The 21203-nt window shown below is 37.9% G+C and overlaps 1 protein-coding gene across 3 annotated transcripts in view; it reads left to right on the top strand.

The window, feature by feature from the left end:
- The first annotated feature begins 534 nt into the window (after nt 1-534).
- Nucleotides 535-21203, top strand: part of trit1 (tRNA isopentenyltransferase 1) — a 41937-nt gene continuing 21268 nt past the window's right edge. The window contains exons 1-2 of one of the 3 annotated variants that reach the window (XM_027176018.2): nt 535-614; nt 18611-18751. In XM_027176018.2, coding sequence (XP_027031819.1) covers nt 18680-18751 — 72 coding nt within the window. In that variant the 5' untranslated portion in view covers nt 535-614; nt 18611-18679. Of the gene's footprint in view, nt 615-771; nt 1079-18610; nt 18752-21203 lie in introns of those variants that run through there. The other 2 variants (XR_003445076.2, XM_027176017.2) reach the window with 2 other exon arrangements.

The following is a 21203-nucleotide window of genomic DNA, read 5'->3' as shown; positions in this document are numbered from 1 at the left end:
CTCCCATCTCCAGAACATAAAACTGTTAGTCTTTAGGAATGGAAAGAACATTAAAAAAATAAATTAAAATTTGGAAAAAAAAAAACACATTGGAAATTGAAATAAAATTGAAGTTAAAGATAATATAATTTCATAATGTATTAACGGAATGTAAAATTCAGTCTTTAAAAAAAGGACAAAGTTGACAGTTTTGCACTTTAATGTATTAACAGTTTTCCAATCTGAATTTTACAGAAAACTGTATGTTTATAATTATAAGGATATTAACATAGTTTTAATGTACTTTTGGTTTTTTCAGAAAAGGATTTTTATTCATGGCTTAAGTGTAAAACTACGCCAACTTTGGGATAAATCTATTTTAATATCATTATCACCGTCTACAGATGTCTATGTGGCTCTTTTAATAAACGTTGCCTTCCTTTCTGTGTTACTTTCTGTGATTGTTTCACGCACGGCACGAAGACGCGTATTCCAGACAAATCACCATGGCAACTGACATCTCTTTTTACTCCCGTGCCGCAGTTTCCATAGCAACCAGGCGGCTATTCGTGTACTCCGGGACGTGCGCGTGAGTCAACTGGATCTGGAAAGTCAACAAACCCACGTGCGCAGCTGTAAGTGAGCAAGGTCACTTATTGTTCTGTTACTGTTAATGTGAAAAAAATATTATTTTATTTATAAAAACAAACAACAATCAAACAATGCCATTATTACCCGAAATGTTTACGCGTCTACAATATTTTATAACATAGACGTCAAATAGGCAAACGCAGGATTTCCGGGAAACGCTCAGCACAGGGGCTCGTGTCTCATGCTGCCACAATGTTTCTATGGAAACTACTTTGGGTTGCTAAGTTAGAATCCTTCAGCACGCCGCTTCGAGTGCGCATGCGCAGTGCAGCCTGGACTTTCTACCATCATGGCGGCCTCCACTCTTGGTGTGCAGCGTGTGCTTGGGAAAGGCATAATCCCTCCTTTGGTCGTGATTTTAGGGGCAACGGGAACTGGAAAGTCCAAATTAGCGCTCGAGATCGGGAAACGACTTCAAGGGGAAATAATAAGCGCCGATTCGATGCAGGTATGTTTTCATTAAATTGCTAAATAAATGCTGGACATGAAGATCAGACTGAACAACTACATGCATTAGTTTAGATTATGAATCTATAGGTTTTATAGGCCTCCAGGAATGCTTTGTACTTGTATCAAGACGTCCCACAGAATCACGAGATGCATAAAACAGCTCTTTTTGATTTTGCTCGTATATTAAATGTTGAACAGGCTGCTTAGTTAACATTACTAACATTACTAACATGACCTGTCATTGTGTTGCATGCATCTTGTTTTCATCTTGTGATGATTTAAAACAGATGTATTTTCTGACATGTTCTCATACATGTTTTTTTTTTGTGCTGATTATTTATGTCTTAACATATTGGTTTTGTTCTATTCAGGACAATATGCTAAGTCTGATGAGCTAAATCTAAAATGTTGTTTCTTATCAATAAACAATCTACAGATTACAGCAATCGTGCAGTATTCTGTAGAAACACTGTACAGATGAATGGATCTCCAACTCTTTTACTAAACTTGTTCTAATATTTTACACAAGTCATTTTCGTGTGAACAGATTTATTTTATGTAATGTTCCTGAGGATGAAAACAGAGAGAGAGAGAGAGAGAGAGAGAGAGAGAGAGAGAGTGATGGCTAATTTTTTCTTTCACGTTTAAGCATTTAAACCAAAAGCTGAAACGGACGAAACATAAATCACTGTAAACTTATTCCATCCTTCTTGAGGCTAGACCATGTAAATCTGTCCCAGTGGCACCAAGAAATGCTGTTTACAGGCTTTATAACTTTTACTAAATCTCCTCAATCCCAGACGATTACCTAAAATCCCTAAAAAATAGAAATTGTGACATAATTACAAAATAAAGAAAACTTTTTTTTGACATTACCATCAGAAAATCTCATTAGTTTAAGCATTAATATTTCATTTTATTTATATACAATAATTCTAATAAACTTTAAATAGTTTTAATAAAATGTGGCAGCAGAAAACAACAAATAATCATTACGCACTACACATAACAAGGAAATGTGAGAAATACAACTTTTCTGGTTCTTGTGAGATCGTACTAAGATCGTCTGCTTCTGAGCTGCATTTGGATTGGACAATTTTTTTTTTTTTTTTAAATACGCAGTATTGCATTTTAAAAGATCTAGGAATTTTTTTTTTAGTTCAGAAATTAGCTCAGTTCTTAGCTGGAACAGAACTGAACAGCTTTACGCCATTTCCCTAAAGACTATATATATGGTTTCAGTAGAAGGAAAAAAAAAAAGAATGTTTTCTTCAAAGTTGCATTTTGCCGTGCATGCAGCAGAGGGCTCTCAAATTTTCAAACAACCCCTTTAAGCCTTTCTTGATTTGAACGTGTGGTCTTGATGCATAGACAAATCTTTATTGTTTTGTGTTTCCAGCTTGTGCCATGTTAAATAAGTGTTAAAGAGGCTTCAGGACTGTTGAATTGCACACACAGCTTGTCCATATGTAGACAGGAGCTACGTTTGATTTGTGGTTACCAGGCGATTTGTTTATCTGTACCATTTGTACATTTAGAGCAGAGGGATTCAATTAAAATTTAAAGTATGAAAGATGCACAAAATCCCCTGCTTACAAAAGATTAGATAAGTAAGTCACATCACAACAAGGCAACAGGAGTTTTTAATAAGCATCACTGACTAGTTCCTGGCTATAATTAAGTCAGTTTGTAGTGGTTATGTTTTGTTTTGTAGTTATACCTCATGTTACCACTTTTTACTTAACTCTACGACCCCTGGGACGCATCTGTTTAGAAACATACGGTGTGAATAAACACACTACATTTTCCCTACATTCATCTTTAAATTTTCAGTTTTCATTGTTGAATTTTCTTTAAACAGGCAAAGTCATGAGGTAACTAATCAGACTGAGGCAAAGTCATAAGGTAACTAATCCACCAATGGACGACCACTGACCTTATCAATTAAAGACTCCATCTAACAGGCAGGAGGTCAGAGGTAATCTCACCAGCACCTGAAGACCTACTTCCACTTTCTTCAATATTATTCCACTTTAAAATCAAAGCAGTGAAGATGGTATGAGCTGATGATGCTCTTATAATCTTTGTTTTGGATAAATGGCAGAGTACATAGTATCTCTGATAATTAAACCAATCTTTCCTGAGTGGGTTTGAGAAATTGATGATAAGAGACGTCATGGTGTTGCGTCACATACAGCTCTTATTGTTTATGTTGGTATTGCAACCTGAGCAGATTGTGTACATGCACAATCAACATGCGGACTAGCCATGTTGCATGCATATGGTAAAAACCAAATATAATCACTGCCTTTGTATTAACATCCGCCACAGGTGATTAGTCACAAGTGCACACCTGACCTACATGTGTCTCAAAAATGCATCTTACTGATCCCTTGTAAACTTTTTAAAATTTTGTGAACTCTATGGTGGTCTGATGTTGTCACCAGAGGCTAGTAGTAATGCTGTATGTTTATTATATCCAATTAAAAAACTTTTGGAATAAATTGTTATTTGGAGCACTTTTGCTTAGGAGAACTGAGAAGTGCTGAGGTAGCAAGCTAGTTGGTTAGAAGTTAGCATTGGATATCACAGTGTGGATTGTGATGTGGCATGGGTATATATTGTGTTTATATGTAGGTTTGGCTTTTGTTAAATAAATCACTGAGAATATATCAAAGCAAATTGAGACTTTAATAAGGAAATCTTATTTGCTGTCCTGTCTGCGTGTGATGTTATTGCTAGGAGAATTCAGATTTGATTGTGTATTTCCTGTGCATTAAAAAAATATGAATAGGATTGGCGATAAGAATTTTCTAAAAGATCAGTTCTGACTGCGGTGCTGTAATTCAGATCACAGGTTTATATCAATGCCTCATTGTTATTGTTATTATTATTATTATTATTATTATTATTATTATTATTATTATTATTATTATAGTAACAGTTTATTCACAGGGACTTGGTGACTATTCAACTGACTATGTGTCAGATAATCATGGTTTTAGCACTTTTTCCAGCTGAAATTTTCCACCATGGGAGAGTCTTCAGTACAGAGGACTTTGTATTTATTTCTCAGTAACATATTTTTATAGAGAGGTTGCTGAGAGAATACCTTTTTAATAACTGCTGTAATGTAAGTGATAACAGGAACTAGATTGTTTTACACACATTCCACAAACTTAAATATAACTCTAAAAGTATAAAAATGTATAGAATAGAAGCCTTTATTTTGTCACATATACATTACAGCACAGCGGAATTCTTTCTTTACATATCCCAACTTTGGTGGTTGGGCACAGGATCAGCCACGAAACAGTGCTTGGATTAGTGAGGGTTAAGGGCCTTGTTCAAGGGCCCAATAGTGGCAGCTTGGCAGTGCTGGGGCTTAAAACCTGATCCTTCAATCAACAACCCATAGCCTGCTTGAGCCACTATTTCCCCTCATAAAATGTATATTGATATAAAATATGTTGTTCTCTTAGGAATACAATCAAATTTAATACGTCATCTTATAATTTTTTTTCTGTAGGCCTAAGAACATACCCCACTATATTATTGTCAATGTAAGGAATTTATTATTCCACATATTACTTTATTATTTTTATGCTTTTTTCCCACTGGCCATTAATTCATCTGCTGAGATTTTCTTTAGCATGATATCTGAAGAACGAATGGTTGAATGTTTTTAGGATTTATATACTGTTATCATGTTAACCAGCAGATGAACTGAAAATATTTTGAAACTGATCCAGGGTCAGTCACAGCAAGGTCAGATGTTTGTAATAGTCTTCCAATAGCTTCCTTCCTGTTTGTTGAATTCCATTCAAACACAAAATGTATTTAAAAAAAAAAGAATCTATGTATTAGTTTATATCGTCGTAACCAGCAGATGAACTGATTAGATTTTGGAACTGATCCAAAGAGGGTCAAGGTCGCAGAAAGGCCAGATGTTTGGAATAGTTTTTCTTCAGCAGTGTCCTTCACACGGTAAGGGTACATGGGTTTGACTTGTTTATAGTTTAAAATAATGTTCACGTTGAGGATGTGCATGCATATTCAGAGGCTTTAACCCCTATTTGACTGGAGGAATGTTTAATTGCTAAAATGATGTTTAATAACTGACTATCTCTTCATTAATTCTTACAGATGTGCAAATATTCAAATTAGGCAGACATTCATTTGCAGGTAGTTTATTGCTCTGAACGGTTGCATTGTTGTCTGTTATATAGTTTAGTGTAGTTATGTAGTAATAAACAATAATGGTTTCTTTCTATTGACATTATTTTTTTGAAATCATTTGTTCATTCAACTCTAAATATATTGTAATACTGTCTAAAATGTCTATTTTAGTTTTTTTTTATATGGATTATTATGGCCATATGTAGAAATGTTATAGTAAATGTATACACGGTGAGAGTTTTTCTACTACAATTGCAGCAGATGTTATTTTTATGGCCGAATCAGAGCTGAGGCTTTGTCCCTAAAACTCAGATTCAGTCTCCACCAGAATAATTCCTTCACCCATTTATTAAGTACTGCACATCTATAATTTAGGGACACTCTGCCCTTGTCGTATGTTTCTTGACCTTGAGCGTGCCTTCACGGCTGTCACCTGGTGCAGTTAACTAGGTTACGCTAATGCAATTCCTACAGCACAAGCTCCTTAGACTCCATAGAAAGTGGGTGTGTGGGTATAAGCATCGCACTCGTGTTGAAGATGGAGTTTGTGAGACTATTGTTGCATCGGGGTTGCAGTTGCACAGACACTATAGGGAAGCACTATTGTCCTGCTCAGTTGGTTCCCACACTCTTATTGTGTAGACGAGCCTCAGTTTGCCACCGCTGGTGTTCAGCGTTTGTGGTGCTTGTATATGATGCTGCAGACACTTTCAATAGCAGTACTGTATGGAGTGCAGTCCAGATTGTTATAGTTAATACGAACATGTTAAGTTTGTGTTATTTAATAATGGTGGACACACCTAGTCGAACCATTGGGATGAATCCTGACCTTAAAGGTCACTGAGATCATTGTTCAAAGACTATGACTATAAGTGAGGGCTCATGGGAACCTCATACAGGACTGTGTGCCCTTCCAGAATGAGGGATAAAAAAAGAAAGAAAGGGAATTTCAGTCTATCCTTTTGCCCATGGGAGGTCTCAGAGGTCCTGAAGGGCAGTTTAATGGGTCACTAATAAATTGAAAAGACTGGGGCACATCAGTCACAAAGGAATTGAAATATCTTTGTGTGTTTGGAGTTGGTGATGGCTTAATGTGTCTTGCCTTGTTTTGAGAGGAATGCATATTTATTTATATTTCATAAAAATGAGAACTAAATTAAACAAATCTGTGTGTATGAAAATGACCAAAAAAGGGATGGAGATACAGTGTGAGATTTTCCTATGGCTTGTTGTATAGATGCACATTTACATCACCTATTAAGTCAGTGAGTCTAAATCAGAAAGAAGTAGATACTATAGCTGTGCTGGTTGTTTAATTTGGTTTCAGACCTGACAGTGTGCTCGGAAATCTCTTAGTCTCATACATACAGCAAAGACAGAAAAAAAAATCACTTTAGTGATGAGCTGCAACAAAATAAAAAAGTATTATTATATAAAGATCAAAACAGTTTGTGTTTTATATCCAGCATTTGTTCGTTGGTCCAAAAATCCAGATCAGGTCACATTTCTGCAGTCCTACAGGTCTGTACTCTGATACCTACAGTGAAGATGCTGCTCTTAACTCATAAAACATGTCATATTTGGCTCCTGTCCTGCAGTTTTGTCGATCCAGGACTATAGAGTTAGAAACGGACCAAATGCTATGTTCATACATGTGCAAATGAACCGCATCATATGTCAATAATTTGGCTTAAGTTTTTAAAAAATTGCCATTCTTTGAACAAAAATGAAAATATTTTTTTAAAAACTGCTGTTTTGTCTTGTACCATGAAAAACAGAAAAGAATGCAAATCCGGTGAGGAGAACTGTCTATAGCTAAGATAAGGTAAGGAATATCAGGGACTAAGTTGTTCCATGGGAACTGTAATAATAAGCAGGTAAAGTAGCCTTAAACACATTAAACGCCATCTAATGCAAAATTGAATTTCACTGATAATTCAGCAGTGAGAATCTATCATGTATAGTGTGATACTTATTTTGTTGACAGTTTCTCTTAAGTCAAGATCCTGATTAAGGAGGATTTATGGACATGTTACTTAAGAGATTTTATTTTCATACTCTCTTCTTGAGTAATGTACAAACCCCTCAGGAGACCTGGACTTCTCTGCACTTATACTTGCAGGGCATAAAAAATTCACAAATCTTTACTGTAGATTTGATTAATGCTGCCTGTGCAGGTTAGAAAGCGAGCCTGATGGGGAGTTCTCATCTCTGTGCTGCAGCAAATACACTTAACATCAAATGATCTCGTTTATTCAGAAATCACTTGTGATTTAGACAGAAAAAATCTCTTATCATAGGCGTAAGCGATGAGCCTGAAATATCTGGAGCCTTCTCATTTTTGTGAACAAGCAGTTTAATGCAAATTTCATCCGAGCTCTGTGCTGATGCAGGCCTTTAATGTGATTGTGTGATATTTGCCACCTCTTTCATAGTGAGCCACACCTGTGTGAGGTCTCCTGTGCACTAACCTCTCCCACTGTGTTGCACTGATGCTTGAAAAGTGTGAGTGGAAACTGGGAAAAAGACCAAAGCAAATCTCAAAGCTTTTATATGAATATATATATATATATATATATATATATATATATATATATATATATATATATATATATACGCTCATATATTCAAATATTATTACATGCACAATTATTCTGAAACAAAGACAGGAGGTAGATTGTGAACATTATGCTTTCAAATGTAATGTTCGACCACTTAAGTTAATCAAATAAAACACACCTTAAAGGAATAGCTGTATTTACTGTCTGGGATAAAACTGTATCGTGGTCTACATTCGAAAGCTATTATAGTAGCTACTTGTGTGTCAAAACCTTCTGAGTCATTTCCGTCAGTCCAAGCACACCAGAGGCCAAATTAAATTTGCACTGAATGAATGAAAAATTCAATTGTGTCAGGCTGTCTGGCATCATGCCTTGCGACACAGTACATGTCTGGCTTGACGTCTCTGTTCATCCAGACTTCCGTGGAAGCTTGATGGAGCCTCTGATGAGCCTGATAAGGTCAAAGGAAATCATACTGATTCTAAGGAGCAGAACATGTCCCCTGACTGGTTTTTGTACATGAAAGTGGATGTTTTTTGTGTTGTTTGAATCTACTTATAGTTTCTTGACCTAGTCAGAAAGACTGCTGTAATGAAAATAGTGCTTTAAAATGCTTGTGCAGTGACGTCCCTTTGTGGAAACGTGTCTGGTTTAAGTTCTAACAGGTTTTTCAAGTTGTGAATGTGCCATTGGTAACAAAAAGCACTTGTTTGATTGTTTTTTCCCCCGTTAATGCCCAAGAATTGAATTCAAATGGCTGTGATTTTCAGTCTGATTTTTTTGTTGTCAGACTTATGGGCCACAATGTGGATAGACATGAACATTCCATCAGCGGACACTTAATTATTTAATTCTGGGAACACTGGGTGTGAGTTGGGAATACACTCCAGATGGGACACCAGTCCACTGTAGGGCATTTCGTACAGACCCTGTCACACTTGGTGTAGCTTATCCTCTTACAGTACAGTCATTCATTTTGGAGGTGGGAGTAGAACTGTAGAACTCACAGAAACTCTACACAAACTAATTTTTCTCCTCTTTGTCCACCTGCTCATTTTCACCCACTTTCCAACTCTCCTCTTTCGTTCACCAGCTACAACACAGGGAGGGTGCGACGTAGCGCAATAATATCTGTACTGTTCTGCAAACATGAGCTCACAGACACCCATGGTAGTCTGGTGTTACTGTGATTGACAAGGGAGAAAGAGTCTTTGCTGTTCCTTCACTGGCTTCTAGAAACCAGTGTCTGAACATGAATGAATCAAATGGCATAATTTTGGGGAAAAAATAAAATAAAAAACACAAGTGGAATTTCATACCTGAGTCTTGATTTGTCATATTGTTAAAGAGTTATATAACAGACAACATTTTTTTAAGTATTTAGTTCAGTAACATAAGCTAAGCACGCAGGAACTTGTATTTTAGTAGAGATGTCAGTAATAAAAATTCTGGCAGGCAACACAAAATTTCTTGCTATTGGAAAGAGACTTACACACCATTTGTTTTTGTTGTTTTGTTTTTTTGAACAAACACCTCTTCATAATCACCACATCCAAACTTTTAAGTGTCTTCTGAGGACGACTTGAAGGAAGCAGGCATCTGCATGGAGTTGGCATCATCTTGGGAGCTTTTGAGTACTAGCCATTATTGTTAGTCTCTAAAGCTGCCACTGTTTATTCTAATTCACACTTGAACTTTCCTGGTGGGCAAACTGCTGAATTCACCATCCCTCAGTAAGCCCAGTTTTGGGTTTAAGGGTATTTTATTGTTTGAGTTATGGTGTAAGCGAGTAAAATGTGTAACCCAACCAGCTAATAAAACTTTAGCATGCGTTTTACAGCAGCTTTTATTGTTTCTGTTCTGCTTTAAGGTCGTTGTCTTCTGAGAGCCATGATAATATCAATACAGCTAGTTATTTGGCTTACTGACTGGATGACTGCTGCTTCTGTGTAGTGTGGTTTCTTTACTGCCTTTTTTTTTGTTTGTTTTTGTTTATACCTCTCCTTATTCCAATCACAATACCCTGGAGTCCATATACCCCCCTCACCCTTCTTCCTTCTTCCAGCCCTGAATGGTGCATGAGGGGCTGTGGAAATGGGCCACATAGGAATGCTTCGTTGAGATACAGTGTATAACGCTCCTGTATAATGATGGATAGAATGTAGTAAAAACCTCATGAAACATTCATTGGAGGGAATTTGCTGAGCCGCCTGCTGTAGGACGGCAGGGCGGAGTGAGCTGAATGAGGGCTGGGCAATGAGGAGATGCAGAGGGAAGTGACAGAGAGAGTATGGCGCTAAAGGGAGTTCTGCACCATCAGCTGCGGGAGATGAAGGTCATTCTAGGGATGTTTTATTGGTGTCATCTTTCAGCCCCATTCTCACTCATCCACATTTTGCCCATGTTTGCTCTGCTTCCTTATTATGTCCTCTTCCTGTGTATAATTAGGCTGCACGCGTAATAGGATTTTAATCATGATCACATTTTTGGTTTCCTCATTGAATTAAGTACATATAAATGTGTCGGCCAATTGATAAATTGAATACCAGTCTTTATTCGTTTTTTTTCTTTTGCTTTTTTTTGTATCTTTCTTTATGATCTTTATTTTTTTTTCCATTTTACCTTTCTTTCTTTCTTTCTTTCTTTCTTTCTTTCTTTCTTTCTTTCTTTCTTTCTTTCTTTCTTTTTCTTTCTTTCTTTCTTTCTTTCTTTCTTTCTTTTCATTTTTGTTTGTTCTTCATATCTTTGATCTTTCTAATAATTCACCTTGTCTTATGATCATACAGACTCTCTCTTTAATTCATTGTTGAACAAATAATTCTTTCTTTTAACCTTTCCTTTGAACTCCTGTCAGTTTTTATTTCACTCTTTCTTGTGCCCTTTTAAAGATTCTCTCAAATAACCAGAGTAAGGAATATAGGCTTATATATAGGCACAAGCTAATTTGTTTTGCTGTTGATTCAAAGTTGTTAAAAGATAATATCATTATCCTGCAGCCCTGCTATAGAACAGGTCTTGTGTAATTCATGTGGTTACATCTGGGTATCTGTTCTGGTTCAAATTTGGTCTCCTGCCCTTCTACTTCGCTCCTCTTGGAATTCTTCCAGCTTGATTGGCGGCCCTTTTCCCATCTCTCTTGTCTCCTTGCTTCATCTTTCTCTGTTGATTCGCATGGTCTCCCCCTCTTCCTTTCTCCCTGTGTGTATGAGGAGCAGCTGTCTCGTGCGTGGCCTGAGGTTGGGTGTGGATGGCAGGCCGGCTGCAGTCATCCAACACTGAGTCCATTGTCTGGGATTAGGGAGACCGGGCGGTGGGGGCAGCGCAGGGCTCTATCCCGCTCTTTCTCTATGCCGCACATCCACACACAGACACACAAAGAGGCGCTGGTCCCACCACGTGGAGCCATGCTCCCTAAACACACAGACTAGCTCCTCCTTTGTTTCACCTCCCTCTTTCCCACTCCCTTGCTGTTCTGTATGGAGCAAGAGACTCACATTCATAGGCTCACATTCTCACGCTTCGCTCCCATGTGGCTCTGAAAGGCCTGTGCTGGTGAGAGCTGTCGCTTATTGCAGAGCAGTAATACGGCTTTTATTTTGCGTTGTGAAATGTCATTTGTCAAGATAAAATGTGGATGAGACTCACAGACACTCCTCTTTCCATGCCTTATGAAATGCTTGGCCTTGAAGGGTTTCATTGAGCCTTTCTGCTACTTTTGACTTATGTCTGTGCACACATTAGTGTTGATTTAAACAAGTTTAAGCTTTTAATATTCACCTATTCAAAGGCAAAAATGTTCTTTTTAACTGTTTGATCATTTTAGTCTATTGGAAGGTATGCTTTAGAAACTTTTTGGCTTGTTGTTTGATATAGTCTGAATAAACGAGTCTGGTATTTTCAAGTCATTTATAAGTTATTTTCCAGTAGGCTTTTATTGCCTTTTTTTGCGGCTGAATCTATTGATCAAATCAGTGCACTAGGTATGGAATAAAACATAAAACGACTTGCTGTTATAGCAAAATATATAATAAATGACTGGATGTGCAGTTATAGGAAAATAATCAGCGGCCGGATGGTGAGATGTGGCCCGATGTTGCCTTGTCAGAGTAGATTATTATCCAATAACAGTATAGGGTTTTATTTCTCTTATACCACAATAATGTCTAAAGAGAAATTTGCTATTAGCACATTTTTACCTTGAACAATTTCTTTTTATTTATATTTTACCTATAATGGGGAAAAAAAACATTTAGCTGAATTCTCTGCTGAATTTAGTAATATTAACACGGTCAGTTTTCGTACATTCGAAATGATCAGAAAGTTTTCAAAGCCCTGAATAAAAATAAACTTCAAGTGTACACTAGAGCCGAGGCTCGAATCTGCTATTTCTGGTGTTTTGTACCATGCACCATTTAAACGTCTAAATTTAACACGTTGGTTATAAATCCATACGTAATATTTTTCTTCCATCTCACTCACCACATGTTCCTTTTTTTATATATAAAATGATGCAGGACATCTGTGAGACAAGTTAGCTCCTGTTAACTCTGAAATAATAGCAGTTATAAATATTTATTCTCTCTCAATTTCTCTTTTCTCCTCTCTTGAAGTTGGAGTCAAAAAAATAATAATTGCAAATACCTAAAAACTGGAAAGAACAATGATTTCGGTCCTGAAGACTCTTCACCTGACAGAAAACATACTTTCTAATCACTGACACAATAACGGAGGCATTAATATAGCCATTAAATATTTTTTTTCTTTGTTAAATAACATTTTTTTGAACCATTTAATGATGTTTGATTAGATTTGGTGGACTGACTGCTTTCACCGTCCCTGTGAAATAGCTGTTGTTATTGAAGCAAACAAATATTAGTACGGGCAGACGAACGTAAAACTCTTATTGAACTACAGCTGGCACGACTGAAAGAGCCGAGCTGCTATAGGTAATTAATAAACAGCTTCTGATCAATCAGATTGGGGCACATAGCATAATCTGCCACAGTGTTATTGCCTATAACTACATAAGCCTACATAAGCTTATATAGTCAACCTCAAAGCCATTTTTGGTCTTACAAATATTCCCACATGTAGTCCATAGACAACAAACAATAGAATACTGTGAATTTTTCAAGTGCATTCTATGTAACATCATAAATCTATAATAATTTAAAGAAATATCAGCAGTGATGTGGCTAATTAAAATCAAACCTAAACCACATTACCAAGACAAAATGTCAAACGAAATGGGATTCAGTGAGACAAACTGAGCCACAGGTCAGCTCAGAGGATCAGGTGAATGATGGAAGGAGTTCAGCAATAGCACGAACGAGGACAAGAGTGACATTATTAGCAGGACAAAAGCTGCTGTTCCATCAGAGGACAGCCTGTGCGGAGAGGAGAGACAGCAGAAGGAGTACGAGGCAGCCGGCGGGAAGAAATGCACACAAAGAGGAAGTGTGTGTGAGGGAAAGATTCCCGAAAAAGCGTTGGGGGGTGAATGTGTTGGGTGTTTCAGAGGGTGGTACTGAAGGGTGAGTGTGTCTAGGAAGAATAAACTTCACTAATGCAGGCAGCACTCAAGTAGTGTGGCCCCAAATGTGAGCCACATGACCAGAGACATGGCTTATTTTTCCTTCTATTTATTTATTTATTTATTTATTTATTTATTTATTTATTTATTTATGCGCTTCATGCAAGCTCACACACATCCATACACACACCCTCTCTCTCTCTCTCCTCTCTCTCTCTGTCATTTTTATTTTATTTATAAAATACAAATTTTAATTTTATTAGAAATACATCTACTCCAGGTGGGTTTTAATCAACGTATCTAGACAAATAGGTTTCCCTGGTGACTGTGATATCAGGTACTTTCTGTAAAGGAACATCATATGGCACTAAACAGCTATAGTGACTTTCATATGTTGTGATATAATGTTACAAAAGGGAAACGTGTCATGCTGCTAAATGCTGAGTGAGTATTTTAAGGTACATTCCTGTTTCTCGAAGGTATCACATTTGTGAGGTTTTTCCCTTTTCATGCTCCAGTTAATGGCCTTTACAGCACAGTGCTGTTGATAAGGTGACCGAACTAACAGAAGCACTGACTGTTTCTATTAATGCACTCATTTGAATTCATTTTTAGTTTCTGTAGTTACACACAGGAAGCATATTTGTAATCTAATTTACCAATGAAACGTGCATAATCTAAGAAGGGAAAACATCAGCAGCATGCTCTGTCAGGAGAACACACTGAGGAGAATACACATCCACTGCACTGCTACTGTAGGTGCTCTGATAGGGAAAGTATTCAGGCTGAAATACTTTACAGACACAGAGAATGGGGTAGAGAGAGAGAGAGAGATGCAGGGAGTTAGAGAGAGAGACAGACAGACAGGGATTTAGTGAGTGACAGACAGACAGACCGACAGGCAGGGAGTTTGAGTGTGTGTGTGTGTGTGTGAGAGAGAGAGAGAGAGAGAGAGAGAGAGAGAGACAGACAGAGAGAGAGAGAGACAGAGACGGGCAGGGAGTTTGAGAGTGTGAGAGAGACAGGCAGAGAGAGAGAGACAGGCAGGGAGTTAGAGAGTGTGAGAGAGAGAGAGAGACAGGCGGAGAAAGAGAGCAAGACAGGCAGGGAGTTAGAGAGAGAGAGTGAGACAGGCAGGGAGTTAGAGAGAGAGAGAGTGAGACAGGCAGGAAGTTAGAGAGACAGGCAGGGAGTTAGAGAGAGAGAGAGAGAGACAGGCAGGGAGTTAGAGAGAGAGAGAGAGAGACAGGCAGGGAGTTAGAGAGAGAGAGTGAGACAGGCAGGGAGTTAGAGAGAGAGAGTGAGACAGGCAGGGAGTTAGAGAGAGAGAGTGAGACAGGCAGGGAGTTAGAGAGTTAGAGAGAGAGAGAGAGAGAGAGAGAGGGACAGGGACAGGGACAGGCAGGGAGTTAGAGAGAGAGAGAGTGAGTGTGTGTGAGAGAGAGAGAGTGTGAGAGAGAGACAGGCAGGAAGTTAGAGAGAGAGACACTGGGAGAGAGACTGGGAGAGATATAAGAGGTAACAGTTGTTTATATGTTCTAATCTAATTGACAACAGGAGCAAACCTGTTTCATTTCTAAACTAAATTGGTAAAGAAAGCAGCATGTATTTACCAGTGATTTCAGGTTTGTCTGTCTGTCTGTCTGCCTGTTTGTCTATCTGACACTGAATTATGACCAAAAATCAATTTATTTCCACCACAGTGTATAAGCCTGCATGTGAGCTTCTGTGAGTTTCAAATTAGATACTCGTTAACAGTGACGTTTCCCTGGTAATGTAAACAACGGAACAGTGCTCGTGGCAATAAAGTGAGTAGGAATGACTCAGCAAGATCTTTTTCTTTATTTATTTTTTTCATGTGAGTCATGAACCGTGCATGGTGTGATGATGCAGTTTGTACATATTTCTAGCAGCAAAGTGCTCATGGAAAACATCAGTTTGCAAGAGATTGCATTTTGTGTGCAAATTGTCTTCTAGTTCCCCCTAAAAAGCAATTCCTGTTTACTGAAGTGGATTAAACTGAGCTTTACCATCCTCTCATTTAATCACGTACTATCATGCTACTAGGGTTGTGCGGTTTGCCCGTGATGCTCGGCGAGATCAGATTAACATCGTAGATGATTGCAGATAATCTTTTTTTAATACAAACTAGACAGACTCTAGTCTCGGCTTGTCTGTATGTCCATATATATATATGAAATGAGCATTGATAAAATGTTTTTGTTTTTATACTTTTAGATGTAAATAACCAATTAGGAAAAATTTCATTATAATTTTTTTTAAACCAGATGCTCATGATGATACACTGACATTATGATTAAATCTGTTAGCATGTAGTCAGTTTTAATTGTTCATTTCTTTCACTGCTTCTAAAACATCTGGCTTAGAAATATTAAACAGCTAGAATCAACTAGTGCACTAGTTTTGCTCAGACATAAAGAGACATAAAGAGGTTCAGGCACAGAGTCACTTCTCTTCTTGTAGCAGAATTAAATAAACATGTCCTCAAGTAATAAAAAAAAAAATCATCTCATTTTGAGATGAAAAGGTCTATAGGATATAAGACATCTTTTATAAAAGGCCATTTAGAAATGAAATTGAACTGAAATAATATTTTAAAATAAGCATGATGTTATATATAATAACAAGTTCAGTGTTTATTTATGAACATTTATATTCATGTTTATTGCTGCATTTCCTCGCTTTATTGTTTATCATAGGCAGACAAAATCAAATCAGGAATAAAAATGGCAGAAAATAGAATTCAGAAAAGTCTTAATTTCTTTGATCGCAGAAGATGAGGCAATGCTAATATATGATGATGACTGAGGCTTCAAAAAATGAATTGTTTGTGTGGTTTGAGAGATAAAAATCTACAAAAACCATCTCCGGTTTTTCTGTGCAGTGTTTCTATTGGAGGTTTTTGTTGTACACTGGGTCTGGAGTCTGCTGTTTCAGAATGTGTACCCAGTGTCCGTCTGATTTCCTGTCCTGCATTGACATGAACCCGACGATGATGCCAGAATAAAGCAGCACTTGAGGCCAGGACGTGACAGGCTGCTATGCCCTCACCATACAGCTATGCAGCACGTCCGCAGCAAACCGCAGGGTCACATTCTCGCACTGCAGTGCTAACCTATCAAACGCACCCTACTGATTCAAGCTAGTGATAGTGCACACCTGTACTAATGGTTAAACTGTTTATGAGGGTCTGCAAACCTACTGGTGATGAGGGGATTTTCTGACTAGCAGCTGTGATCGGGGCAGACAGGAAGTCCTGCATGCTGCTCACACCCCTCGGAGCATGGAGACGGACACTCTGGCTGTAATATTGATCTGTCTGCTTTTTCCTGTCTCCTCCCCCACACAAAAAATCCAGTTATTACTTGAAAAGCATTCTTTACTGTTTATATCAATCCTAAGATTATGTGGTTTGCAGTTGCCATAAACTGCCTTTAAAAGGGAAAGACAAACATTTCTTTAGACACCTTGTTTTCTGCTTTTATTGAACCATATAAGAATTGGTTGACAGGTAATTACTTTTTGTGAACATCAAGTGGAGCAGCAAATGAAAGGCAGGGGCGTTTTCCTGGAAAGCAAAGGCAAGTATTTTCCAGAAGCGCTAAAGCTGTAGCGGACTCCTGAGTGCTGCGAGGTATTGATAAGGCATCTGTGCCTTTTTTCAACCTCTTTTAAATCCCTCATTGCATTGGGGGGAGAGAGAGAGGCAGCACCCGCTGTCAATATTTTCCTGCTGATTTCACTCACCTCTGGATTCGCCCCGCAGAGGTGCCCTGTGGAGACGGTGACGGGGAAGAGAATTTTAATAATTCAGCAAGTTTCTTTGCACAGATAGCGAGACTGTAGTTGGAATGCAGGGTAGCAATAATCATCAGCATGACATCTAGAACTGAAGGGGTGCCATGAAATTTCAGAATATCCTGTGAGACTGTTGCCTCGCTGCCGGAGAGTAACGGGCAGCTGTCAAACACAGAGTAAGTGAATGTATTGAAAGCAGCTTCTCACACTGTATCCTGCTATAGAATGATGGCCTGCTTACAACGCTTTTATACTTCACATTTAAAAGTGTTTGATATTCTTCAGGCATGGACAAATAATTCATTTACTATCTTGACCAAATCTGAATTCACAGCATTTGGCAGACGCCCTCATCCAAAGAGACTTACATTTTTATCTCATCATATAACAGCACATGAAGGTTAAAGGCTTTGCTCAGGTGCCCAGAGCTGGCAGCTTGGTGGCCTTGGGATTCGAACTCAACCTTCTGATCATTAGCTCAACACCTTAATCTCTAGGCTCCCACATCCCCCAATTAATGACTCATCATTGTCATCATTGTACTCCAATGTCCTGTGTTTGGGTTGCTGAACACACAATTGACCAAGCAAAAAAGCTGCTCTGCTTAATAAGCCTCATTAATGAAGATTATGTTAAGGGAATGACTTCCTCTGGGGGGGATGAGTTTGTTGCCCTAGTCCTTATCCTTGCTTGATAAGGTTTAGGATGTCACACATTTTGTTTGTGAGTGCAACAAAAAGTCATTGGAGGTGTTTTGCCAGTGCAGTGTGATTTTCAGTCTTTGCATCGCAAGTATAAACATAATTTATACTGATTCATTATTTTCCCTCAGTATCAAATGCATCACAAGGTGCAAGATGGCTCAGTGGTGTGCTAGCAGGAGAGGTCTATAATCTCTTTGACAGATTTACACCACACTTTATTTTATTTAGTTTGTTTAGTTTGATTTGTTTTTATCGCATAACCCCAGAGTTACTGATTCTGAATTCATTCGTCAACCACGATCACTAGTAATTCATCTGGGGATAAGAGACGCATTGAGTGTGCTACACTAAAACTGAACAGAAAAATGAAAACTTGGCTTGTATTTCTTTATTGGACAAGTATTTGTTGAAGTTACCAAAAAACAAACAAAAAACACTTAAATTGCCTGGACATGAAACTTGCTTAAATTATACTTTTATGCACCTTTACATACCCAAACCCTAGTAACTGCACTGAAAACAATGCAAAATGATGAGGCTAATGATAAATAATAAGAGCTGATCTTTGTAACACCTGGGGCCAAGGTCACCTGGAGGGGACGCAAGTCAGTCTACTGCAGGACATGGCGATCCTATTTAGTTTGTTGTGATTGTAATAGTCAGTAAAACATGTGTTTATTGCAGTGTAACGTAATGCCTGTGGTTTTGTTTGTCCTGTGATTCTCTCACCGCAGGTTTATGAGGGACTGGACATCATCACCAATAAAGTGACAGCGGAGGAGCAGGCGGAGTGTCCGCATCACATGATCAGCTTTGTGGATCCTCTGGTGAGCAGCTACACAGTGGTGGACTTCAGGAACAAAGCACTGTCTCTCATATCCTTTGCACAAGCTGTGATAAGACGTATCAGAATGAGGCGTCCAGTGGGCTGTTGCACCATAATAAAATGATTACTTTTAATATATTAATAATATATATATATATATATATTATTCATTTAAATTTTAATTATATTATACTTTTTTTTTAGGTGGGATATTTTAGTGCTTTATTTCATACTGCGCCTTTAAATGTACTAATTCTGGTGGTTAACGAGGTGTACAGCATATGAGGAAGGAACCTTGAGACACAAACGAGAACCTGGCCTGATCTGGGTGACACTGGAAAGTGTAGTTAATGGGGGATGTGGTAGCTTTGTGGTTAAGGCATTGGACTGAGTTAGAAGGTTGTGAGTTCGAATTCCAGCTCCAACAAGCTGCCAATGCTGGGCCCCTGACTGAAGCCCTTAACCCTCAGTTGTTCAGCTCATAAACAACATATGAGCATCAACATAATTTTCTGAATTAAACTTTTTCTACTTTTATTTTCCTGTCCAGTGATCAGTGATGGAGACTTGAGTGCAAAATTGATCATTGTCACGATGATTACACTTTAGGATTTAGTTGACTAACTTGTATTATATAACAAGTTTTGCTATCTGTTTTTTTTTGTTGTTTTTTTTGCTATAAAGGGTCTTTTTTTAAATGTTTGTTTGTTTGTTTGTTTTTACACAAGCTACTGCTGAATTTAATTATTGAGCATGCAGTTTACACAACACAAGAATTTTGCAATCTAGACAACTCTGTTGTTGAAGTAATTCATGTATAATTACAAGAAAATTAAAAGTAAGGCATTTTTGCATTACTGCATTTTTGGTATTTTCCGCAACTTATTTATTTTTTTTACCAAATACCTTTTTGTTTTTTTAACATAAAAACCATTAAGTGTATGAATTTGTCCCTTCAATGTCGGAGCCCTAAAAAAGTAATGTTAGATGGCCTACAGTGTCACTATCACTCAGTGCTACAGTGTGCAGTTTGTGTTTTCGATATTGTAGCCTTGTATTTGTTAATAATTAATCAATAGCAGGTTGTTAACGTTAACAATAATTAACCAAGGAATTTCCTTCCATTTGCCACCCTAGTACTGAGGCGGTATGGTTAAGAAGGGTTCAATAGTTTTCTCCTCCCTAAACACATGAAAAATTTAAGGCTGAGTGTTTTATTGGTCATTTTACTGATGGGCTTTCTCACTAAGCATCACTGCAGTAGCGATCAGATAAAACCCCTCCCTGAAACTAGTCTCATTAAAAAAATATATATATTTTTTTCTATTTCATTTCTTTATATAATATATAATATATAATATTTTTTATTTCTAGTCAATTTTGGTTACAGTTAGTGACCAGAGTCCTACTTGTTTCTGTTAAAGAAGTTTTCCTGAGTGAATATTGCATTATTTTTTCTTTTTTCTTGCATATCAAATTGAAAAGCTGTGACATTTTCGAGCGGGTTATGAAGGTGATCCCGAAGCTGATCCCGATGCCTCGCACACTTTAAAAGGATAAATCTGTGTGTGTGTGAGAGAGAGAAAGAGAGAGAGTGTCTATGTTTGTGTCTTTCTTTTCCCTGCCGCCTGATGCTGTTGGAAGTGAGAGATGATCAGGGTGAATATTAATAGATCCAGGAGATGCTCTCTGTCATAGTCGGGAGGAGTCATCGCTGGGCATGTTCAGGCTCAACACAGCCACATGCATGTGATTTACATTTTTACAGTCGGATATCATACAGATGTCCTTTAGTAGCTACTGCTTTAACATAGCAAACAATTTTATGCTAACACTTCATCCTCTGCCTGTGTAAAGGATTAAAACTGAGTGTAATCGATGCTCATTTTATCACAGGAAACTAGAGGTGTCATTACCGGTCGGAGACAGATGAACCTGACCCCCCCCTTCTCTCTCTCTCTCTCTCTCTCTCTCTCTCTCTCTCTCTCTCTCTCTCTCTCTCTCTCTCTCTCTCTCTCTCTCTCTCTCTCTCTCTCTCGAAGCCTTGATCTCCTTCCCAGGAGAACAGAGTAAAGCAGGGTGTCAATGTGGTGTGTGTGTGTGATTGTGTATTGGAGTATGAGTGCTTGTAGGCCTTGTCTTGCTATTTAATTACTCCAGGGAAACAGGCGATGAGGTCTCTGCTGATTTTTATTCTAATCTCCACAGCCAAGTAAAAGAACAGAGGAAACTGTCAGCTCACAACGAGACATGCACTTTGATTTTGAGCCTATTTTAATGGCATGTACGTAGATTAAATGTACATTACTACGAATATTCTGGTCTACTTCCATCAACAGGGGGAGAAATACTAGGAAACATTTGATTTAATTCATTTTGGATTCACTATATCCGTGTTGATTATGAATGCATGTTGATGTTTTTATTATGATTTAAAAACTTAATTTTCTTTGGGAAAAAAAGCCAGCCTCAATGTAGACCTGTCATGCTTTTTGATTAAG

Source organism: Tachysurus fulvidraco, chromosome 24 (genome assembly GCF_022655615.1).
Source record: "Tachysurus fulvidraco isolate hzauxx_2018 chromosome 24, HZAU_PFXX_2.0, whole genome shotgun sequence".
Lineage (NCBI taxonomy): Eukaryota > Metazoa > Chordata > Actinopteri > Siluriformes > Bagridae > Tachysurus > Tachysurus fulvidraco.
Note: the sequence above shows the minus strand (reverse complement) of the source record. Positions and strands in the feature narration are given on the sequence as shown.